Here is a 26051-nt window from a genome sequence, read left to right on the forward strand (position 1 = left end):
AAATACATTCAAATACTGAAAATGTTCCTGGAGTCACACAAGCATTTTTTACTTCATGTTATTATTCAAAATTCCAGAGGCACTGAGTTAAGCCATACACTKCCATGAGAGTAGCATGGTCTGCATGGACATGAAAAGAAAGTTAGAGATGCCTCACCCTTCCTGCAGGGCATTCTAATGGAAACACTGAGGTCACAGAAGGCTTGGAAAAATGGCACCAGTAGACTCAAAGCAACTTTTTGGTGGGGTTGCCTGTAATCTAGGAAGATGGCAAAAAAGAGCAACTTCTTTGGACCACCTTTCTGCTATACTTCTCTCTGATTTATTTAATGAGAGTTAGCATGGAAAGTCTTGAGTGCAGAGGAATTTTTTTTCTGCAGTATAACGCCTTTTTGAAATAGGAAAAACACATTTGGGTGGAAATACTACATATGAAATTCCAAAATATTCCACTGGCTAGTGAAAACTTCAGACTACTGAAGCCCAGTAACAACTGGCTCCAGTCTTTTCCTCTTTTGTTTGAATGCARTATGGTTTCTGTAAAAGTACAGTGAGCAACCACATCCACACCAAAATATATGTGAGGAATGAAGTTCTGCTTGTTACCACTTCATTTTCCATCTCATGAGTTAATTAGGTGATTTTAAATGTAATTTTAGTTATTCTAGACTTCAGTTTGCATTGTTTAAAAACTTGAAATATCTATTGATTTTGAGGGGATTTAGAGCCTGTTAAATGCGCAGAAGACTGGCTGCCCTATGGAGGTCACTGTTTCATGATTCATAGAGATCCCAAAGAATGGGGAGAAGCCTTGATTTCCTGCAATGAGAGAAATGGCAGCCTGGCCAGTATCCACAACCCTGAGGAGCATGGCTTCATACTGTCTCAGCTTGGCTACAGTGAGTATTTGCACAGAGCACTGTTTGGTACAAATAGAGAGCTATACCAATAGAACTCTTTCAGGATTTGAATAAAATTATTCTTGCTTGTTTGTTATGGACATTTATAGGGAAGGCCACACATATATAGGTTAGAAAAAAACTTAAATGCCAGAAAAGCAATGAGGAATCATTATGCTACCTTAATTTTCATTTTCATTCTTTTAATTTTGATTTTCATTTGTTTTTCACCACATGAAATCACTTGAAAGAAATAACAGCTCCAGTTAGTGCATTTGAGTGAATTATCTGCATCAGACAYCTTGTAGTTGTAGGTACATTAATGGACTTGACTGATAAGGCTAAGGAATCTCATTTCCTGCTAGTATCTCATTTTCAACTTGAACAAAGAATGTGAATTACATTTTAAAATAAACTCCTCTGTCTTTTGATACAGATAAATTTGCATTGCAATGTTGCAGTTTCAGCTCATCTCCATAAAACCTCGCTCCTATGAACAGTTTCAGTTTAATAACACAGAWTAATTTCTGTCCTTAGAAGCTGTGGATGTGTTGTGGATTGGTCTGAACGACCTCAAAACTCAAATGTTCTTTGAGTGGAGTGATGGGACTCCTGTGACATATACCAARTGGCTGCCTGGAGAACCAACCCATGAAGCCATTGGCCAAGAAGATTGTGTCATTATGGCAGGAAAGGTGAAACATTCCACATGATTCATACAGAGYTGTACAATATGAGTTTTGGTTATATTTCTAGGGAGTTTTTTTTATGCACCTTAGCATAGTTGTTAAGTTGCAAAGAATCAAAGCATGTTAACTTTATTCACTCAGACATACAGTTGTTCTACATTAAATTTGAAATGAAATTACACACAACCTGTAAATGTTGATATCTGATTGTGAGTGTCCATTATATACCAAGTGAACCTTAATAGTCTGGCCACRCCACTTAATGAAACCTCACCTCAAAGCTCAAATACTTGGAATCCATTAAAAAGTACCAATCTTCACAATGAAACAGTATTTTCAAAAGAATGATAATGTTTCTAAAGGAAACAGGTTGTGCCTCAGTTTTTCACCTCTTCCCACACCGCAAATAGGATGGATACTGGGCAGACAGTGCCTGTGACAGGAAGTTTGGCTACATCTGCAGAAGAGACCCAGTACAAGGAGTTTCTGGGACAGCAAAGACTGATCCTGCCTGCCCAAAGGTAMGAAGAAAGCATAGCCAAGAATCTGGTGAGCAAAATTTCACAAGCTCCACTTGACACTGAAACAACTTTTTTTTTTTTTTGTGTCTTGCCTAATAAGTGTTATTGTACACCAAATTCAGCATGATAATTTCCACTACATTCCCACATAAGGAATAATAAGTTACCTCTCAGAACTGTCTGTGAAAGGGGCTAAAGCCATTCCTGTGGTTTTCTGCATAGATGTTGTATTGTTTTGCAGCCATCCATGGTTATCAAGCATGTAGTAGGGAATGGTAACAATTTCTAGACTATGTGGCATGATGAAAGATGATGACAAATCTCACTACTGGAGCCAAATCAAAACAATAAAATCCATTTTATGACTGGATTTGTTCTGAGCAAGTTATTGTATCCTATAGCTCTTTTCCCCTTCTCTTTCCCCTCTTTTTGCTTTCTTATTTACTATTCTATATTTAGTAACCTTTCCCACAAGTCCATATGGGRAACAGAGCTGAGACTCATTGTGCTCAATGGAAACTTCCACTGGAGATCAAATTAATACATAAATTAATTYATATTAAAATATGTTGTTTTATGAGTATGCAAGTATTAGAATATATGCTTTTTTAACTGTAAGTATATTTCATGTGTTCTTGACAGGGTTGGGAAAGATACAGTTTTTACTGCTACCTGGTTGGACATACCTCTGTAACATTTTCAGAAGCAAAGAAAACTTGTGAAAGGAGCAGTGGTTATTTAGCAACTATAGGAGACAGGTATGAAAAGAGCTTAAAAACTGTATATCTGATGCAATAATACTGAAATTTTAAAAAATAGTTGACAACTTTTGGAAAAAAGAAAGAAAACAAAAAAAAAACCCTCAGACTTTTTCTGAAAAAAACAAAAAGGTGAATAAACACAGTATGGCTTTTTTAACTAAAAATAATGTACACATCAATGTTTTCCAGTACTTTACTTTGAAAGAACAGACAASAGTAACTTCTGCTGTGTCAGGAGCAGTTTTTCAGGATAATAAAGCTTCACCTCCATTGCAGCCAGTGCATCTGGGACCCAGTTAAACAACATATCCCCCATAAGAGGAAATCTAATGGAGAATCTGTTTATTCTAGCTGTGTGAAGTTTGGGATGCTGAGGAGTGCAAGACAGAAGGAAAGTTAGGCTTAATCTCAGCTGACTCCTGTCATTTCAGGTATGAGCAAGCCTACCTGACCAGCCTCATTGGTCTGAGATCTGAGAAGCTTTTTTGGATTGGTGTCTCAGACATGGAAGAGCCTGGGAGTTTCAAGTGGGTGACTGGTGAAGGTGCTCTGTACACAAACTGGAACGCAGCAATGCCTGGTACTCTACCATTGGACTAAATCTTCACTCCTAAGGAACTTTCTGTGTTCCCTAATTCTAAACTGGTTTCCAGCTTTGATAAATCCATGGTGACAGATATAAACAATCTGCCTTTGAAACTGAGTGTCTTTGATAGATGTATTTGGGTTGAGTGAGGCTGCAACTTGAATCCTGGGTTCAGTTTTGGGCCCCCCACTACAAGAAAAACATGGAGATGCCGCAGTGTTGTCCAGAGAAGGTCAGCAAAGTTGGTGAAGGGTTTGGAATTTGAGTTTAATGAGGAGTGGCTGAGAGAACTGGGGGTGTTTAGCCTGGACAAAAGGAGGCTCAGAGAAAACATAACTGCCTGAAAGGAGGTTGTAGTGAGGTGGAGATCAGTCTCTTCTCCCAAGTAACAAGTAATAGGGGAAGAGGAAATTGTCTCAAGTTCTATCAGGAGAGCTTTATATTGGATATTAGGCAAGATTTCTTCACAGAAAGGGGCGTCAGGCCTTGGAATAGGCTACCCAGGGAAGTGGTGGAATCACCATCCCTGGAGATGTTTACAGGCGGTGCTGTGTTAATGGTTGTACTCTATGATCTTACAGATCTTTTCCAACCTAAATTACTCTATAATTATCTGTGATGTCATGAAAATACTTATTTTCTTACTCCACATTGTTTACAAGAGCAAAATCAAATGGAGGCTGGAAATGCCTTCCAGCCTTGGCAATGGGCTGCCAAACCCTTGGCATGAGTGGCACAGGAAAGAGGCAGGCAAGGGAAGGGAAGATGATGAAGGACTCAGCTTGCTGCTTTTCTCTTTTTACAAAACTCCTCCTCTGAATGGACACTACACTTCATATTGCAAATAGTCCATTGTAAATTAATCACATGAGCTGTTAAAATGTCAAGGGACCTTCTTTAAAACACATTTCAACTTTGTTTTGTGTCTCACAAAGGAAAGGAAGCTGGTTGTGTTGCCCTTAGGACTGGAAATGCAGCTGGACTATGGGATGTTCAGAACTGTGATGTGAAGGCAAAGTTTCTCTGCAAAAAATTAGCTGACAAAGTTACTGTTCCCGATGCTCCTGAAACCACTTCTGATTTCAAATGCCCCTCGGGTTGGGATACAAGCAACAGAACTAATTCGTGCTTCAGAGTAAGTATTGTTTTTTGCCATAATCCTACTCGTGAGACAGGAGAGCACCAAATAGGTAATCTAAACCTCACAGAATGGCATGTGAGAGCACAAATGTAGCAAGCTTTTACACAACAATTCAAATATCACTGCAGTTTTCACTCTACCAGTGATATGTAAGGTTAACCTAACACTTTTTAATCCATATTATAATGGATAATTATATCCACTGGAAGTAGTAATGGGAGGTTTACCTATTTTTCTTGTGCAAGGTCTACAGCAGATTTATGTTTAGCACACTGAAAATAGTGTTCTACCTGCATCCACAGGGCTTTGTAAGGGAACAACAAATGAAAACATGGCTTGAAGCCCGAGATTTTTGCAGAGAAATAGGAGGAGACCTGGCTGCCATTAGAAGTGAAGAAGAGCAAACAGTGATAGAAAATTTATTAAAGTAAGCAAGCAAAATTATTATCTCTAATAATTGAGATACTGGTGTAACAACACATTATGTTGTAATAAATTATAATATTCTTGTGTTGCTTTATTTTAAAATCTATCTGTTTTTCATCATAATAAAAAGAAAAATAACTGAGAAAATGTATCATATGGGTAATGTTTTCAAAGAAATCTTTGGAGTTCCTAAAATTTGTCATAATCTGCAAACATTTTAAATTCAGTTAAAAATTAGCCCAACAACAAAAGTTGTTGAATGTTTTTYCTCAAGCCTTATTCTGAGTTTGTTTAGTGAATTATTTTGAAGCTAAATTTTGTCTTCCAGCAGCCCTGAACATTTTATTTCTGAAAGAACACTACAATCATAAAATCAGTGTAGAAAAACAATGTGCTATGTTTTCAATAAAACCATTTGCAAAGCAGGAAATTTTAAGGTGTAAAATTCACTTACTTGCCAATGGGAGCTTGTTGACCAAAGTACGTTTTAAAATTTCTGCTGTATTTGAAGTGTTCAATAATTGTCTAAGAGTTATTGTCCCATGTAAATTTTTAAACTGAACAGAACTAACCATATATATCCTCTTTCATGATACATTTTTTTCACACTCTAGGAAGAAATCCCCATCATTTCAGCCTTTCTGGATAGGTTTGCAGAATTTGGATCCTGATGGTGGGCTTTCCTGGAGTGATGGATCGCCGGTGAGTTTTCACCACGCCGGTTTCCTTCTGTTCTGTTTTTTTCTGTTGAGAAGTTTCCATTGTGTGTATGGAAACTGCATAAGAATTTCTGAAAATGCCTATTTTGCAACTGGGTAACTTTGCATCATTACTCTTCATACTGGATTSAACAGAAACAAAAAAGGCCAATTAACCATGAGGTTATACCATCACAAGAGTGATAAGACAGAGGACTATTTTCAACAACACAGATGATTATCCAAGTCACAAATACAGGAGAAAGGTCTCTTTACTTTTGTTAGTCTCWGGTCATAAATTGCCATATTCCTTTTTCCTGCTTTTTATTTATAATCTCATTTGATTCCAGCTTTTATGGGATTGCTGCAGTCTTTTAGATACTGCRTAAACTCAGAGCCTTTCTTTCCTCTTGCAGAATGTTTGTAATTAAATTAATAGCTCACATTGGCTTCACAGCCAGAGGAGAAAAGGAATGGTTTGAAACTTTTGCTCTATTTCTCATTTCTTACAGAGCACAGTTTTTTCCCATGTAGATAAGAATAAAAAAACCCACAGGAATTTTTTTCTCTGTAGGTGAATTATGAAGCAAAAAATGAGTTTTACTATCCTGAATTTCAAGTTTGTGGAGCAATCAGTGAAAAGCCTTTGCCAACATGGATTAAGGAGCACTGTGAATACAGTCACAATTGGATCTGTGAAATAAAGAAAGGTAGGTTACTTTTTACCCTAGACTCACCTTAGGAAAAAATTCAAGCTGGATCCATTCTGTCAAAACTGGAAGCTCTACAAGTTACTTACTGGCAGAAAATTTGGTTGATGTCACAGGAATTTTGTACACAGAAAAGTAGGTCAAGAATATAAATACCTTTGAAACACAAGATTTAATCTGTTAACAATGAAAGTTTTGTTTCATTATAAAACGTATATTCCATGATCAGCTTTACTGAAATTGAATTTCTTTATGTAATTATGTAATAATACAAAATAAAATGAAAGCAGTATCAAGAGATTGCCTTGCAATATTCACTGCTCTGCATAAAAGCAGATTTTTGCCAAAACAGAAGTTCTGGCTGACAGAGATTACTACAATTTGGAAAAAAAAAGAAAAAACAGAATAAAAATATTATTTTAAATTTCCATATCGTTTGTGAAGCAAAACTTCACTCTTCTGCTCAGATGTTGSTGCACAACAACACATTAGTCACCTACTCTAAATTAAACAACACTACCAGCATCATAGAATCAGTCTTTTTGTAAGATGACATGTATAGACAAGCCTGTAACAACAGGCTTGTTGCAACAAAGAGATGGTAATGCAAGTTTCAAAATACTTCATTCTTTAATACAAGCTCATTATCTTCCTCTCATACTAGTAGAAACATCTTCTCTATTTATGTGGGTTTTTTTCTCAGGTATTGTTGAAACAAATATTCAGTGAAATTAGAGAGGAATCAGTTATAGCTATGTGTTGGGCTACATATTTTACTTCCCAGACTTACAGCAATATTCCTTTGGTGGCTCCCTGGGCTCCTTCAGTTTCAACTGATACTTTTCTAAAAACCATCATTTCTGTGCTGCTGAAATATTCAAAATAATCTAATCCTAGCCAAGGCACATACTCTCAGCTTCTCATACTCATAAAAAGCAATAGTCATAGAGTTCTACCTCCAAGATGCATTGTAAAGATACTTTTCCTGGTAAATTTGTTTGTGAGTTTTCACCTGTATGACCCCCACAGCTAAAAATCATCAGCAAAAGTGTCAATAGTAGCTGTTTACTGTTAATTATTAGTAATATATAAATGGCAGAAATCATAGGCTAAAGAAATTGCCATCATTAGTCAGCATTGTATAATGGTATGCTGAAAGATGTTGAAATAGATATAAYACTTTGTACTTCCAGAACAGATCTGTTAGGGTTTTCTTCTTTTAAATCTTGTAACCATTTTCTTTTAAAACTTGTAAACAAACATAGAACAGATTATTTTTAAAAGCTGACATATTTATTTTTAAACCCGTGCATATACACGTGCATACACTTAATAAAGTGTAATTACACATACAGCAACACAAACATTGCAATAAATTCCTGTGGGAAAAAAACCCATAGAATCACAGAACGGTTTGAGTTGGAAAGGACCTTAAAGATCATCCAGCCATTGACAGGATTGCTCAAAGCCCAATTCAGATGGCCTTGATATTGTAAAACTGATACTTGTTTTACACTTTTATAGCTCTTGGACTTGCATGTGTAGAGAAACACTGCTCCGATATCACACTCCATGGGATGTGGAAACTTTTCATTTAAATTATTTTTCAAAATTAGTAATGCAATTCTTCTCAAAGCAGCTTCACAGAAAAAAAAGAAGTTTCACAAACAAATAAATACTGATAAAAGGTAAAATAGTTTGAAGCAAAACTTTGTTTAGTATTTGAACTTCTTGTTAAAATACAAGACAATATCCATAAAGAATTGTTCAAAGTCTACCAACACTGAAGGATATTCACTATTTAGTATTCTTTCAGAGACAAGTATTCAGTCAGARTAACTTCAGTCATCCAATAGGCACCATTCAGGATGTACAAGATGCACTTACCAAAAATCTACCATGACAAAGATATAGACCTGTAATGAACCTTTTATTCCCTGAACATCCATTTTTGCCTTTKCACCAAAGGTACTACATAAATATATTCTGCATTGAATATGTAAAATGTGAACAATTAATAAAAATTAAAATAATTTCCATTAATTGAACACTTAAATGTTGAAATGTTTTACATCCTTTTTTTACCCCATTTCATTACAGGGATACCCTTGAAACCAGAACCTCCAGGCCCTTCTGCCAGTAAGCTTCTGTCTATTTTCACTTATCTAAAGGGTGGTGCAATATAACATCACCTGCCTTGCTTAAGRACAGTGAAGAACGCAGAGATTTCTCTTCTGTATTGCAGCATATGAAGTCATAGAAGATGGCTGGATTGTAAAAGGAGACAAACAATATTTTTTCAGCACAGAAAAGACCTCTATGGAGAAAGCCASAACATTCTGCAAAAACAATCACGGACATCTTGCTACTATTGGAAATAATAGTGAAAGAAAATTTTTGTGGAAATACGTAAGGAGAAATTTTATTTTGTTATACACTATAGCRCTTATATACCTCTATATATATTGTCTGTTTGTGAAGTACAGAAAAATGTGCTTTTTCCATAATATTACTACATTTAATTAGAATTAGATTTATATATTYTATGAAAAAATATTTATCCTACAAAATGAATCTTCACTTTAGAAAAATACAGAAAAATTTACTGTTTACTAGCATGGGTATAATGTTATGTATTCTAATCTGAATGGAATTCTGCCTGTGACCAAATATATAAGGAGCAATGAACAAGCAAGGTAAATGTRTTCTCAGAAAACTCTCCTTTTGACAGGTGGTTACCTCTCATCTGAATATCATGTCCTAGAGTGCTGCACATAGATGTGAGGCAACTGCCAGTGTAGCTTTGATGATCCTATCTGATGGTCATGCTGATCTCCAAAACAGCTTTTCAAAGAAAGGTTTAGCTTGGTCCAGGTTTGGATTGATCATCCAAACAATCTTTTGTGGATTAGTTTTCCTGCACCATGACCGAAGCATATCAGGGTAATGATAACAACTAAATAGCATGGATGGTGCCTCAAACCTCTGCCATAATCCTGCTTGATTTGCGGATACCACACCATCACCCTTCTGATTCATACTGTTAGATATTTGCTTTTATTATGTGAGAAAGCATGGTGACAGGAGGAGAGCTCGGACAGCTAGAAACACAAGAATCACATAGCTTCTTAAAACCAGGAAAGTATCAAAAATTGTATACTAAATTGCTTTTCTTGAGCCTTCTTTGGCTTTTGTTTTAAATTGAGAACAGAACTTTGAAAGCTTTGATCATACCAGTAATGAAGACAAAAATGGGAATGYGCCAATAAAAACAATAAAGCAAAATTATTTGGTGTATGATATCTCAGGAGACTGTGAATCATTTAAACAATATGTATTCATCTCTTTGCTTCCACAGCACAAAATTTACACTTTTTTTKGTATTAGATAACTAATAAGTATTGGAAAACACTAGTTAAAAATATATTTTTACGTTTAGATCCTAAAAAATGGCAAACTGGACTCATATCTCATAGGATTGATTCAGAATGCTGAAAACCAGTTCAGGTAGGTAAATGAGCTACATCAAGATCCATAAAGGGTGGTTGTAGGAGTRTTGCACTGTCAGAGTTCCTTCTGGAGAAACCACTGCAAAGGAGTTAAACACAGACTTGGTAAGTGATAATGCATGTTGAAAAGTGTGCTCTACTTTGATTAAACTACATTGTACAAACTCTGTTCTAAACTGAATTTTTATAGGGGATATATATGCTATGAATATGAAGAWAATATCTGTTAAAAAGAAAGGTATTTTTGTCTTTGACTTGATATGCATGGATTCAATTTTCTAAGATCTTTTARTCCTAATGGAAACTCAATTTACAGACAAACTCAGCTGGTTTTTTTTTTTTAAATATATTTAGCATGTTAAGGAAGATTTTTCTGAAGTGTTTCATGGACGTTGTCTGAGCAACCACTACTGTTTTTCAGTTGGATGAGTGGAAGCCCAGTGCACTATGCAGCCTGGGCACTGGGTGAGCCCAACTTTAGAGGTCAAGAACATTGTGTGGTCTTAAATAAAAAAGATGGTGAGTTCACAACGCTGATTTGTAAAGTAATTTTATGGGTCATGCTCTTCCAATGTTTGTTCAAAAACCCCTCCTCGATTTCACCCATTCTTTACCAGCCATTTTTAGAAATATGCATAATAAAGATCAGTCATTATATCTGAGGTTTCTTCAGGAGCAATATTAGCCATAAAAATGGAATGTAAGGTATTGATTTTAACGGGGAATGCAGCAGCAATTTGATAACTGATGTTTCAGCTGCACAAAGAGAATGCTACATTCAAATCAACAGCAATTATTTTTAATAATTATAATTACATAACAATTGTTTTAAATGTTTCTTAATAATAAAGAATATTTTAATTTATAATAATATTTTATAGTTTGTTTTTAATGATTAGATCTTTTTTTTTAATAGTAAGAGAATAGTTAGCAAAAAAATAGGATATATATGGAGTTTCACATTCTCCAGTGCTTTCACTGCTAATSCATTATTTTATACTTGCACCTTTCAGTGCAACAAAACTATTTGGGAGGGTTCCACTCAGAGGCCATCTCAGCTGGCCATTTCTCTCCCAACCACAGCAGGACCAAAGTGCCCCTGTATATAGTGATAATAGGAAGTAGAGTTGAGCCAATGCAGGTTATTCCACATGCCCAGGTGGATTGCTTTTGAATTTATAAGCCCAGAAGCTAGTTCACTTTCCCACAAATTTCTGTCTTATTCAGTGTCCTATTAYCTAAACTGTAACTGATTTCAGGCTTGTGGAACGATGTCAACTGTGGTWTTTCCAATGGCTATATCTGTGAAAGGCACAGAAGTTTTACAAATGCAACTCTCCCTTCAGCAGTACCTTCARCTCCTGGAGGATGTCCTGCAGACTGGATTTTATTTAAAAATAAGGTATAACTTTCATCTAAGTACATTGATATTACTCCTTGGTAAAGTACTTAGAGATATAYAAGAGGCGTTTTTTGACTCAAATATCTTTTGTCAGTTGCATTAAAAAATGAACCTGTTGGCTAATTACTGCAAAATGGTGGGTTAACAGATTTTAAATTGTTTTCCTGAGAGGTGGTCACCTGAGGTACCTTGGGAAAACTGTTATATCACATATATGTATATAGGTATATATGTATATATATATGTTAAAAAAAATGAACTGAATTTATCTGAAAGCACCAGGTATAGCACAAACCCAGTCATTTGAGATGGAACAAATCAGAAATAGACTAAGATTTCCAAACAGGTTTCAATGTAATGCTTGCCTCTTCCCAAAAGGGACAAACTTCATGTGCTCAATAAGCAAAGGTTCTATTTCCTGATATATACAGTATTGTTATGGAGACATYCATGGATATCACACCAGGTGAGTTTATGCCAGGTTGCAGTCTAAAATAAAACTTGCAAGATAATTTTCTGACTGTGTTATTGGCATGCCACAGAGCAGAGGGTGARCTGCAAACATGGAGAGGCCACACAAAGCCCACTCATAATTAACAGAACCTTTTAGGATGTATATGTATATGTAATGTAGTGGCTACACACTTTGTAAGAAATKAGTCACAAACTTCCTTTAATAAAAGAGCTGTACAATGAGAGAGGATGAATTCACACATGAGACCATAGACCCTAGGCCAAATAAGTTTTTCAGAAAGTTCAGGCAATTCCACACTTGTGCTGAGCTTTTCCTGTAGAGTCAGCACATTGTTCTTCACTTGTGGTGGCATATGGCCTCAGAATCTCTGAGCTAACACATTAGATTCTCATCAGATTTCTATTGAGTTTGTAAATAGCTATTTGAGTTTTGTTGTGATCTCTCAGTCCCTTCCAGAAAGACAGAAAGCAAATTTAAAACTTGAGAATCATTTTGACTTGGCTCTGGAGCAAAGTCAACTTTTAAAAAATATGTTGTGGGTCTGAGTTAGACTAATTTTTATTCAAACTAGGGCAATTCATACCTAAATTTCTTTTGCTGTCACTCTAACAATCTATATTTGTTTTCCCCTAGTGTTATAAATTTTTTGGCTCTTCCTATCATTCCTGGGCTGCTGCAAGGATAGCTTGCACGAGGCTTGGAGGAAACCTGGCAAGCATACAAAATGAACAAGTCCAAGGTAATAGTCCAACAGTCCCTTAGGTAATAGAGAGCCTTTATTGTGTATACAGTGGACATTTCCTGCAAAGAAGGGAAGAGTCAATATGTAAATGCATCTATTTTATAATATGTATACTCAACATCGGTTATTTGGACATGGCATGAAACATTTTTAGAACTTCACAATCTTTTTGGGACACGCTAAGTGATGCTAAGGGTTGCTTCCTCTTGTTCCATGTAAAGTGTCTTGCATTATTTATAGGTGTGGATTAGYATAAAATTAAAATACCAGATCTGGCATTTGTAGCTTTAGACACAGAGAATAAAAAAATTATGCACGGAATGTTTCTGCCAGAAATAGAAAGGGATATTCTTCTATACCTCTGCCTAAATTCTGCAACTTTATTCAGTAGAATGTCAGAGAATGCCACATTCTCACCTTGCCTCCACATGYTCCCTGGCTTCCATTTGCAGCTGCATATAGCCACACATTTCYATCAGTCAAATAGCTCATCCTGACTTGATATACATGACTTTATTAGCTGTCATGGTGGTCAGATAGGTTTTTTGTTTCTTTCTTCCTTCCAATCTTGCTTCATTGTTTCCAAATACTTTAACTCTTTTGAGACTTTTTATGGGCAAGGGCTTGCCATAACTTCGAAATAATGAACTCAGGTAAATTTCTGATCAAATGGTAAGCAAAATGCTTTTACAAGACTTTAGGGAACAAAATAGTTAAGTATTTCTTTATGAGTTGACATTTTGACTGATGACATGACACATTAATTTTCTTTTCTGTTTTCTGTTTCTAGCTTTTCTCACCTACAAATTGAAGGATGTTTCAAGTGATCCTTGGATTGGCTTGAATGATAKACTCAGTGAACTCAACTTTGTTTGGTCAGATGGAAGTGCTGTTTCATACACAAACTGGGCTAAAGATTCCCCAAAACTTGTMGAACCTGTTTTGTTTGACACTCTTCAACCAGAAAACGGCCGAAATCTTCAACAGGTAAATATTGCTCAGACTAAAGACTAARTCTTTGCATGAAGACTAAATCTGAGGAGTAATACTGCTACAAGTAAACAGCTCACTTCACACATTGCCCCAGCCTTCTCCACTAATTGTTCATCTATCTTTACACTGGGACTTGTCTTAAAAGCCTTTCACTGTTTGAGTATTCTAGCTATCTSAGAGCATAAAATGGTGCTGTTGCAATTTTGTCAAAGTATTTGGCACAATTGCATTAATGGTCAATCAAATAAAGATTGGATATACTGAATAAAATTTTCTTTATATAGTAATCTGTTGTTCATTTTCAGAGAATACAAATGCAACATTAGAATTGTAGAAGTTGATGCAGAGTTATTGTCATGTCTAAGAATGAAGGAGGAGAGTATGTAAGAGGAAAGAGTTCAACTCTTAACTTCTTCCCTATATAAAATTGTAATTGAATTGTTAAGAGCCAATAGATGTCAGCGACTTTCATAGCACATCAAACTCTTTACATTGCTAGCACTGAACTTAAACTTCAGAATGCTGTAAATAAAAGAGCATTCTACATAGCCATACCAATAAAGACTGGTTTGCACACCCATATTGCCTATCTTCCATTTAATTCTATGTCTTGCTTTCAAAACTTGCCCTTCACATTATGTCATTCCAYWCTGTCCATTCTCCCTTCATTTTGGWATCTACATCTTCAGAGAACCCAGGGATCATATATCTGGACAACCAGGTCAATCTACACTGAGCAAATTCATGTTGTTCTTGYCCATGTAGCCATTGGTCAAGGCATGCAGGAAGACATAAATAGCACTGCACACTACATAGCTCTAAATAACACTCTAGGAAATATCAAGCAGGAAAAAGAAGTGCAAAGGTACATCCTGCTTTCCTCCTTCACCTTCAAGACACTAACAGCTCTCTCCTTCAGAGGATTGTTTTCAAAGGACCAGCAATTATCCCATGGTGGCTTAGTAGGAGATTGCAGKCTGTAATAAACTCGATGTTCCAGCTTCTTAAGCACTTGTCACYGTATCTGGTGTAGCTGAATAAGAAATTCTAAGAACAAGAGCTGATGTGAGCTCTGCCAAGTACTGTAATTTAGGTGATTTTGTCAAGAAAAACCACTATTTAAAGGTGCCTTTGCAAATGAAATATAAAGCATGACCACCATTTCATTCTTATTCAAAATCTTACTGATAGTCAAATGTTAGTTGCAATACATAATATGGAAGAAATTTTTTKAAAATGACGATGCCTTTCATGTATGTCTCCTTGAAAATAACCAAATGAACAAGCAGGTTGAGCTGAAGAGTGTCCAACAGGGGAGCTGGCCACCAAAAAGGTGTTCAGAAGGACAGTCATAAATRAAAGGTGTTTCTGGAGTTATAACACGTACCATAAAACATCAGAATTTTTTAAAAAAGAATGAAACTGCTCAGGGAGTTACTCTATTTTCTATTATAGCTACTGGTATCAATATACTCTTTTTTTTTTCCCTTACTCCAACAGTTTGATTGTGTTTCTCTGAAGAGAGGTCCTCCTGATGACACAGGAAAATGGAACGATGAGGAGTGTTATAAGTACAAAGGGTACATATGCCAGAAGAATAGTGGTGAGTTCTGTATTGTGAATCGAATATGATAACACAAGGATTAAAAAAAATTTTCTTGGGTTTTTTTTTCCCCCTTTGTTTCAGTTTGTTTCATTTTTTAGGTAAAGGATCAATAAAACCTGAGGGCCCATCCTGCCTCCCAGTGTAYTTGGCAACGTTTTTGAGAAAACATAGCAGAATATAGGAAAATTATTGTATTTAAACGTGTAATTGAATAGATGAAGCCCACAAACATTTTAATTACATATCTTCATAATGATCTATAGAGTATCAAAACYAGTAAGTTTAACACTTATCCATATAAACCTGATGGCCATTAAACTGCAAAGAGTATTTTAAAAACAGGCAGGGCAGGTGTGTTATTTTTGAATKATGTAATATCAGATAATGAGCATTTACTGATTCAAAATTGTCAGAGGCTGAAAATATATTTCTTTTATCCAGAACTGTTGTTTTGAARTTGTATATAATTATAAACAGCTAAGAAGAAAATGTTCCGTTCCATTATCAATTTTATACTAGATTTGTAAATAATTAAGATGTTAGTCAGTTGCTAAAGTCAAATATGTGACTCTAGATTTAGCTGCTCTTGGGGTTTCTTTTCCTTTTTCCTATAGATCCTGAACTCTTTAATTCATCAGCAACAGTGCTGAGCTTTGCTTCTGACCATTCTAGTGGGATTAGCTATTCTGTCACCCATTCCAAAATGAACTGGGAGGAAGCACACAAAAACTGCCAGAACAATGCCTCAGAACTTGCCAGCATTTTAGACGCATTTAGCCAGGCACTGTTGTTCCTGCTTGCAGACGAAGTTGGAGAGCCTCTGTGGATTGGTCTTAACAGCAACATGGTAAGAACAAACACATCACGTACAGGCAGTCAATCTGACATAGGACCTGATTTTACTTTWTGCTCTCATCTTGAATTGGTGTATCTGCCAGTGAAGTGCTGCAAACAGCACGTTATATCGATGTACAGCCATTGGCACTGGAAATCTTCAAATAAGACTCATAGAGATTTCCTTTAGCAAAAAGAAATGTTCCTGCAAACAAGTATATAACAATGTAGTGAATTGTTTAGAGTCATTTAAAGTATCTCAAATATAAACTATAAAATCTCCTACATTTTGAGTTGGTTTTAATCTAAAAGATATTCCAAGCACAACACGCATCCTGCCCTCCTGCCATGTGTTTGTACCTCAGTGATCAGTGACAAGGCATCACAGGTTACACACCTGAGAACTGAAAAGGAACAGTTTTTRTGTGCATGTTTATATTCACACATTTTGCTAGAGTGGTCTTATTTATGGTAGCAATAGAAAAGTACGGTTGTGAACAGCAGCATRGGTAAAAATTTTATTAAAGGAATCAGGAGGCTATATGATATGACATATTGACCAATTGCTATATTTTTTCAATTTGAAAGTGCAATTGGAGTAATTGCTCCCATTAGAAGTTAGAATATTATAGAAAAAATAATCCTTTATGTTTGAGAGATGTCTACACCTGTTGTATGACAGGAAAGGGTGAACATTTGGATGGTAGGTGTGTTTTGACACGCTACGCTTTTCATCAGGAATCACAGTAACAAGAACAGAAGTGATGGTGATCAGAGTTGCTTAAGAACACTCCCCCACCCACTCCCATTTCACATGCAGACATCTGGGTGGTCATAACAACACAATGTCTTAACTGACTCCTAGTTTTATGCCTTTCTTTTTCCCTACAATTTCCCAATGCTTGAAAAATGCTCTGAATTAACATTAAATACCTTTCAGAGCACATTCACATTTGTGCATGACAGACACTGTGGTCAGCATTTACAAGCTAAGAGGGGGCACTAGTAAACAGATCATTCTATACTGGTCCATGAGAGTCCTTGAGGATCCTATATAGTAGCTATGTCACTAAGCAACCTTGAAATTACCATATAGATTTTAATTCCAGACCAATGGCAAGTATCAATGGATTGACAGGTGGAATTTAGTTTACAGCAAGTGGTCCAGTGGAGAACCAAAACAAACATTAGCATGTGTCTACCTAGACACTGATGGCACCTGGAAGACAGCTTCTTGTGAGGAAAAGTTCTTCTCTGTCTGTAAAAAATCAGATGGTAAGTAACTCAATACAAGTGTTTTTACTAGAGGTTGTGTAGAGCTATCAACTTTGCTAAATAGAATAAGCCACTGGAAAAATACWTCATTTATACACCAGTATAAATGCAGTTAGGAGCAGCTAACCAGTTCTAAATATTGACATTAATCCTTTCTAAAAGTTAATTGATTTACAATAATTACCAAAAGCCAAAGAAACAAAGGATTAAAAATAAGCCTTTTGGGACGGAATTTAATATTTCTCTATGTCTGATACAAGTTGGAAAGGAGCAACAGACTTAAATACAGCACGGAAAACCTTCTAATTTTATCAGTGCAGAAGCCTTTAATAAATACTCTGGATAGATCAGGGAATCTCCATCACTACAACTTACTAAGAACAGATATCTGTTAAAAACAATATATCAACTTCATGACACCTGTKAGTACAAAGATGAAATAAATAATCCCTTGAGGAGCCTTCCAACAACAAACTTCTATAATTTATATGGAAATAAGTATAAATATGATTTCACAATTTAGCTATATTCTTGAATTTGTCAACATTATGGAAGATCTTGAATCATTAGCAAACKTAAAATTACATGCCCAATTACATTCTAAGATATTTTAATTTGGCAAAAATCCTCAGAATTCATACATAATGTCTCTTTCCACTTAATTATTCTGGAAATCTCATTTGAGAGCTAACTGTTCCTTATCAGGGAAAGAAACAGACTGCAGAAGGYTTACAGGAAGAAAATGTAATTTGGCAAAATATATAATTTACATTATATTTGCATTTATCTACCCATCCAAAATCTTCCTATTGTATCAGACACTATGGAATGTATTCAGGATGCAGTTGAAAAAAAAATCCTGCAAGCTACACTTAGTTACACCAACACTTCCATTTACAATCACAGTTTCTGCTGTAAAGTTTTATAAGGTTTTGATACTGTCAGAAAATGAGACTGAAGTGTCAGAAGACATTTTAAAAACCGCAGGTTTTGCTTGTTAAGCAGGTATTTATGCCAGAAAAGCAACTATGTTTTTTATTGACTAGATTAATTACAAAAAAAATCATGAGACAGGATCTATGCTTCTTATAGAGTAGTGCATCTTCCTAATCACATTGATAAAAAAATATGAAAGAAATATTGTCTCAAACAGAAAATCAGAACCATATTCAAGCTCTTCTTAGAGCAGGCTTCATTTTTTTTCTAAGACTAGAAAGCCAACATAGTCTGTTTAGTTTTGTCTTACTAGTAAAATGGGAACAAGATTTRTAAAATAGCTGGACTCCAACTACCTGATCTCTTATCAGTATTGGCCCCTACTGAGCCCCCACAACTTCCTGGAAAATGCCCTGAATCAAGAGGACACAAATCTTGGATACCTTTCCATGGTCACTGCTATTACTTTGAGGCCTCCAAGAAAAGAAGCTGGTCTCAAGCTCATGACGAATGTGCCCGACTAGGTGAGTGTTTTGTCTTAGAAAGATTGATGATGCAAGTAAACATATAAAATAATGGATAATATTGCTAAGAAAATCTTGAATTACTTTGAATCACATTTATTGCTTTTTTGGTTGCTTTTCTGAGCATGCTTTTGCATGATGAAAGTAATCTTTGTCAGAGACAGGAGCATCTCATATCTCAGTATCAGGTGAAATATGAGTACCTTAAAAATATTAAATTCCTACTAGTTTTACAACAAAAAAGTAAWTAGGTAGGAAGATAAACACTTTTACAGGCCCACTAAGGCACAGGCTGGAGGGTTCACTTTCCCTTCCCCAAACAAGAGGGAATCCRCACGCAGGATAATCTAGGAGACACAAAGTCATAGGATAGTTGTGTTTATTAGTTCCAGGGCGCAGTTCATTAGGTGGCTCTCACTGGCTGGACAACAGATGAGATGAAGGAGCTGTTTAGCTTTCAAGAACAGGTAAAGCGTACCCAGCTATGCAGCTCCCACTCTGAAACAGCCCCATGCTGCCTTGGCATTGCCAGAGGAGCAGTATGTTCATCAGGGAAGGGAAAGGCACTTTGTTCCACATTTCTGAGAACTSGTGTGATGCAACACATATTTCAGTGTGAGGAAACATCCTATAAATTTCTAAATGCACTCCCTCATATATCTGAAAACATTGACCTATAACTGAGTAAACAGAAAAAGTAGCTTTGCAAAGGTGTTTTGYTCTACATCTGTACAACAACAGAATTCCTGAAGGGGTTTTGTAGAAAGATAAATCGCATAACTACTACAAAATAAATATTACACTAATAACCAGGATGAAAGGTTACAATCGGACACTGCTCCATGTTCTAAATTCCTACACTTTTGCCTGCATGTTACCCACTGGCCAGGACAGGAAGGTGGTCATTTCCTGATGATCCYAACACAGCTTTGTATATTTGCAATGACAAAGCATATGGCAATTATAAATCAACTTTTGAACATCTTCTGGACTGCAAGCTGCTGACAAATCCTAACCTTGCAGATGTTATCATCAGGCACTGCCAAAACTGCCACCCAGCCACTGATGGGGAACAAAGCTGTAGTGACAACAGGCACGGTGGTGACTACATCACATGCACCTCTTTCAGTCTACTTGCACCACAATCTGTGATGTGGTCGGACCTGTCCAAAAAGTATTTCAGGAGAGCAATTATTCTTCTCTAAAATACGAAAACTAAAAAAATCCAGAAAATACCAGAAAATCCATAGATTTGCATACATACAACACACATTCAGGCTCAAAAAAAACCCCAAAACCAATACAGTGATATAATACCCACAACAAGACTAGTGAATAATATGGAAGAGTTGGTGTCTKTATATTCTTTTGCATATTTTTACATGTTTATTGACTTGAGCTCTAGGAAAATTGTGATGTGTTCCTCAATATTTTTTYAGGTGCTGATTTGGTATCRGTAGGAGATTATAATGAAAGAAACTTTSTGTCAGAAACCATCAAGATACTCCATGGAAAATCACTGAACTTTTGGATAGGGCTGAAGAAGGATGACAGAAGTATGTCTTTAAWTATAYATTACCCTATCATACAAAATTATATGTTATTTAAAAAGAAATCAACTTTGTACACATGAAAGTACCTATATATAAAAAATACACTAAGTTTATTTCCAAATATGCTTAAATTATAATGGAAACATTTAACTAGCTAGTCTGTCATAAACTTTTGTTTTCTCCATCACAACTCATTCTATTTGTCTAAGCCCATGTATTTTATACATACATGTTCATTTTTAATATTAAAAGGATGGGTATGGACAGATAAATCTGCAATGGATTTTGTCAACTGGGGATGGCGAGAACCTTCACAAAAAAGGCTTGAAGACTGTGGAGAACTAGATGCATTGTCTGGCTCCTGGAAAGCCAAATTCTGTTCTTTCAAAAAAGGATATATCTGTAAAAAACTAAAAAGTAAGTAGTACTTCTAATGCATTAATGTTAATAATGTTTAAWAATGTATTTTCATTGTGTAACATAGAAATATAAAATATTCTAAGTTTGTGTGCAAAACCAATTGACTCTAATGGCAGGATGTGGCTGCCTAAATACTTACAAGCCCCACACGACTTCCGACTGCCTTCTCAGAAGGCCGTATCTCCCCTAAGTCCTCTAAAACTACCATCAGTCCCATGCAGCAACCATAAATACTTCAGACCTCTATGTTTAGGTGAAAGCCAAGCTCAAAAGCAACACTTCATTTAATTTCAGCTGAATATATTCTCGAACAAATCTTGTTCTGAAAAATGCAATACAAATGGTCTTATAGAAATGCTGGAATTGGTGATTCCTTTTCTCACTGACCACTGATCTGATGGATTACAGGAATACCATGACAYTCTTGTGGCACTCTTTATCTACAGCATGATAGGATCATAATTAATAAAACACTGGAAGGATTCTGATAGAAAAATTACCATCTGTAAGAAAATGCATAAGGTCAATTACCGAGACTAAATCAAAGTAGTTCAGAACATGGATATTTTGTTTGGTAAACTTCATATGTCTGTACACCTTTCTATTACCTGCCAAGTTCAGGAAGTGCAATTAYCATAGGAACCACATCCACATGGAATGGTTGTGTCTGGCAGAAGGGGCTGCAACAATGGAAAACTCTTTTCAGCTCAAATAAAATGCTCATGATGCATCACTAACACTCAAGACCCCCTTTCAGAAAACTCCTTAAAACTAAGGATCCTGTGGGGAGTTTCTCAGAAATGAACATATTTGAAAACATTTTTCAAAGAAACAGAAATCTATCTCTACATGTCTTTTTGGGTATCCTGACTGAGGAAATCAGAAGCTCTTAGAATGAAAGACCCAGTCATCCTACTAGAGTTTTACACATGTTTAGCTCCATCTCTCTGGGAGAGTAATTGTGACTAGCACATAAATTTAGTGAATTTTCAGAAATATGGGACTCGGGAACTTTGAAATGCCTTTTTTTTTAAGCATTCAGAATAAACTTTTTTTTTTCTTTCAAAAGCTCCTGAAAACAAAGAGATGCCAACAGAAAATACAGGTAAGCATACTTCCTTTTTAAGTAGAATAATAGGGGCATGCTAAAATAAATCAGGAATATAATTACATAGTTTCTCAGTATTATTTTTGAGAGCTTTTAAAMATAAAAGGTCCATAAATTTTACTCTGTATCTCAATAGAGGATACGTAAGTTATTCTAAAGTAAATACTGATTTACTTTTATATTTCTCTTTTTAATAATGGGCTTTGATCAGATTAAGTGTTATTTTGTTTGGTGTTTGTAAAAAAAAAAACCCAAAGCACATACTGAACTGAAAATCTATATGCACATTGAATTTTTCTGCTTTCTGGTTATAGAAGTCTCATTTATTGCTAGATTCTGAAATCTTTTAACCTCAAAGGTTATTCCATTGTATATCCTTACAGTAGAGAAAATGGAGAAAGTATTTTCGGCTGGCATCTGGCTGTTCGTTCTTCTAGTGCTTTCTATAGTTGGAGCTGGAAGTATAATTTATTTCTACTTGAGGAGGAAAAGACAAAACCTGCCACATATTTCAAGCAGAATGAGTGGATCAGAAGCAACTGTGGATATTCAAGGAAAAGACGCACAAACAGACATGTAGTCTGACCAAACGCCCATGGGTTCCAACTAACAAAAACCAGGCTCTGAATCAGTGAAATCTTACCCCAGCTTTCCCCAGCTTTTTGTTTTCCTACTCAGACAATAGTCTCCTTTCTTCTCAAATGCATAGTTACACATATACATCTTCCAAAATTCCTCCCAAAGTGCTAGAGTTGTTTAGTCTCGGGAGTGTATATACATTTTTCAAACAAATGGGCATGGCTGAAAAGTTGACTCCAGTGGTGTTGTGAAAACTCTGAAAGATATTTACTATGTGAAAATTACTTTATTTAACTCAGTGTAGAAATTCTCCTTTTTAGAACCCAGARGAAATCATTACTCAAAACTTTAAATTGTTTTCCCTTTTGTTACTTCAGTGGTATCTAGACTATGATGGGAATTACAGAATCACAGAATTCACTAGGTTGGAAAAGACCTCTGAGATCATCAAGTCCAACTATGAAACACTGCCTCATTTCAGGTTTTCAGCTACATAGTTTATGATACTATCTTTTTATTCATGTAAAACCTGTTACGATGTCTGCATTAATCCATTAAGTATTATTTGCATACCAAAAAAAAAAAAAGACAGAAAGTTGTAAAAAAAATTGAAGAGCCTCATTTAATTTTACTTCTCGTCTGAATTTTTGAATTATGCCATTTCCTACAGACTTGCACTATTGTAGTACTCTGCAAATACCTGTATTTTTCTGTACTTCAAGTTAATAATATAGAACAGGAGATGATCTTGCCATTGGGTTTTATTTCAATAATAATTCTTTCAGTATGCAGAGCTGCTCCTTTTAAAACCCAAACATGTACAATAAATGGCTATTTTATAGTGCATTATATAATTCTTTGATGTAGTGATAGAAAATCACTGATATACTTTTTGAAAATACATTCTCTCATTTTTTGTTGTGATTTCATTCAATAATATGGTGCCTAGACCCTTCTCAGCTTTTCTTCAGTTGTGCACAGTGGCACGTTTGCCTCAGCGGGCAGTTTATAATTCTGCACATTTTAAGACATGTATYATMCTCCTGAGGAATGGAAACACCTTTYCCCAAGCCACAAGAAGGCACAYGGCACTAACACGCCTCACTGAAGAAGCATATGGAGGAGCAGAACTAAAGTAGAGGAGATTCTACCAAATGTATGTGTTGGAAAACAGATTCCTTCTTAGGTCCTTCTGTCAGAATTTCTCACTCACACCATGTGCTTACAGTCTCCAACTGACAAAAAGATGAGGCCACACTAAAARTCTCTGCAAGGGAAGAAAATAGTTGGAAGAAGTGGAAAAGGTTTCTGCACCAGGACGTGTGTCTGTGCCTGAGCACCTTGAGAACACACTTGAATTACCTCTATTATTTGCATTTCTTCTATATATCCATCAAGCAATAAAGGCTTCTAACTAAAGATGTTATTAATAGTTACTTAGAATGGAAGTATCCCCTTCCTCAAGGAATATTTCAGATGTTTTAACAAGGGCTTTATTAAAACATGGGACATCCTAGTAATTTTTCCTCCTGAGAGTTCAGTTYTTCCCCAGCCACTCCTTTGCTGGATGGACTAGCATTATTCCACACATTATTCTACACCTTTGGCTAAATTAGTAAAGAACTCTCACCAATCCCAAATAGATATATGTCTGAAGATTGTATGCCTTTCCCTTTCTTACTTAACCAAGTTATGCCACACAGACATAAGGTCTTTTAACCAAGACCTGGTTTAAAACAAAACAAAACAAAACAAAACAAAATAAAATAAAACAAAACACCAAAAAAACCCAAACCCAAAACTCCCATCAACAGGTTATTTAAAATAGAATTAAAAATTAAGTAAACCAAAAGTATATTTTACAATTTATGTAATTTGAACACTTTCTACAGCCCAGAGATAACAGCCTTCAGATAAAAGTTCCTTAAGTTACTATAGTAAGTCCCGTAATACCAACTCCTTGCGATAAAGAAAGTCATTGCCATTTTCAGGAGGAAATAGGAAATTGCTGGGAGAACTTTGCACAAAACTGTGYAAATGAGAAAAACACCACCTGCTTCCCATGCAGATGACAACAGATAAAACTGTTTCCTGGTATGTGCTACAGATATCTGGGAATACACGGCTCTGCTTACCCTTGGACGAGTTAGTAGGGAAAGCATTTTCCCTGGTCTATATCTGCAAATAGWACATGCTGCTGGATCCTATTGTATATATGCCCAGCTTACTGAATCTGATAAATTAAAGTTACCTTTCTCAAAAGAAAAAAGAACTCACACAGTAGAAAAGACTGATTTTTCAAAAGGTATTTGTAAATTAACTACAAAAATTGAGAGTTCACAACAGAAGTATTCTGTTGACCAAATTCAGCACAGCCTGGGATCTTCAGAGGAGAAGCCTGGCTGGTATCACCAYCATGCAGGAAGCACAGAGAGCTCACCAGTGAGGCTGGTCTGCATGCCAGCTCTATGTGTTATCATATGAAAATATTTTGATATATGTACATTTTAATGTAATTATTCTGTAGTTGGACTGAACACCATGACTGAACAAGAACTRGACAGAATCACAGGTTAGACAAGAAGTATGCTCCTGATCCCCCTCTGCAAGGTACTGAGAGACCATAAAGGCTGATCCAAAATGCCTCTTACAGAAAGACAGAGAGCACTGTGGTGAGAACCGTAGTGAAAATGAGTGCAGAGTGAGCCAGTGCCACAGTGATCACACYTGGGGACAGGTGATGGCTGAGAGTCATAGTCCTGTCCAGATCTGGCAGCCACTGTTGCTGTTACTGCTGTTTGCTGTGAGAGACAGCATTGCCAGAGCAAGGACACATCATTCAGTCTACAGTCTCTCAAACAACTGAACAGTCCCTGGGAAAGAGACCAATGCATCTGAGCACCAACTTCTCTGCATCTGTCATTTGGACCTCACATTGGATATGAGTAAGACATGGCCCACACACCTCACACATTGCTCCAGCACAAGAGGGCTAGGTTGGTTAACTCCACTGGGWTAAACTCCACAATACAAAGAAGGCCCTCTACCCTTTCAATTCTTAATCCTGAATCCCAGTGTTTCTACTCAAGTAAATTGCTTGAATGTTTCTCTTTTCAAAAAGTCCTGTATACCTAAAACCATTATTAGTTCAGTGCTTGGAATATGAAAAAACATGCTTATTGCAAATGCTGCTGTTTAAATTAGATTCAGAGTGGARAAGACATATCACCGATGTCTAATGTGTTTCATACTAATGTGTGTGTATGTGGGATTYTTCCTCTCATTTTCATAAATAAATGGTGTCTGATTCTCCTCATTTTTAATCATTACCACTTGCAATGACAGCATAATCTCTTTCATACATAGRCTCAGCTATCTAAGGTGCCTGAAGGGGGTGGAATTCATCTCACATAATRTGGGTATCTAAAATGCAGCCATATCTAGCTAAACCACTCACCCAAGGTCATCGCTGTGGTCAGCACAGAGAGATGGAAACATTAGGGTGCAAATAGTTGATCTGGCCTAGAGACCGATGAGAACTCTAGACTCTCACAAAGACAGCCTAAACCAATTATCCCACAGTAAATGAGTTCTGCAGAATCCACTTCTTAATTGACATCTGATGCAATTTGACAAAAAACACACTAATAGCTTTTTGCTGATT

At 36.1% G+C, this 26051-nt stretch overlaps 1 protein-coding gene across 2 annotated transcripts in view; it reads left to right on the plus strand.

Annotated features, from left to right (window-relative positions):
• The window catches only part of LOC130583856 (macrophage mannose receptor 1-like), a 32207-nt gene extending 8506 nt beyond the window's left edge, over window positions 1-23701 (plus strand). The window contains exons 7-30 of one of the 2 annotated variants that reach the window (XM_057383477.1): window positions 717-899; window positions 1437-1594; window positions 1999-2109; window positions 2752-2867; window positions 3302-3450; window positions 4392-4591; window positions 4900-5024; window positions 5638-5725; window positions 6296-6431; window positions 8532-8570; window positions 8677-8840; window positions 9871-9938; window positions 10362-10459; window positions 11200-11342; window positions 12451-12556; window positions 13350-13546; window positions 15053-15155; window positions 15773-16005; window positions 17102-17267; window positions 18575-18727; window positions 20167-20283; window positions 20533-20697; window positions 21770-21805; window positions 22192-23701. In XM_057383477.1, coding sequence (XP_057239460.1) covers window positions 717-899; window positions 1437-1594; window positions 1999-2109; window positions 2752-2867; window positions 3302-3450; window positions 4392-4591; window positions 4900-5024; window positions 5638-5725; window positions 6296-6431; window positions 8532-8570; window positions 8677-8840; window positions 9871-9938; window positions 10362-10459; window positions 11200-11342; window positions 12451-12556; window positions 13350-13546; window positions 15053-15155; window positions 15773-16005; window positions 17102-17267; window positions 18575-18727; window positions 20167-20283; window positions 20533-20697; window positions 21770-21805; window positions 22192-22388 — 3251 coding nt within the window. In that variant the 3' untranslated portion in view covers window positions 22389-23701. The remainder of the gene's footprint in view (window positions 1-716; window positions 900-1436; window positions 1595-1998; window positions 2110-2751; window positions 2868-3301; window positions 3451-4391; window positions 4592-4899; window positions 5025-5637; window positions 5726-6295; window positions 6432-8531; window positions 8571-8676; window positions 8841-9870; window positions 9939-10361; window positions 10460-11199; window positions 11343-12450; window positions 12557-13349; window positions 13547-15052; window positions 15156-15772; window positions 16006-17101; window positions 17268-18574; window positions 18728-20166; window positions 20284-20532; window positions 20698-21769; window positions 21806-22191) is intronic. The other variant, XM_057383487.1, reaches the window with a different exon arrangement.
• The last annotated feature ends 2350 nt before the right edge of the window (window positions 23702-26051 follow it).

The sequence above is a fragment of the Malurus melanocephalus genome, unplaced genomic scaffold (assembly GCF_030028575.1).
Source record: "Malurus melanocephalus ecotype Western Australia unplaced genomic scaffold, MMel_1.1 scaffold_14, whole genome shotgun sequence".
Classification (NCBI taxonomy): Eukaryota; Metazoa; Chordata; class Aves; order Passeriformes; family Maluridae; genus Malurus; species Malurus melanocephalus.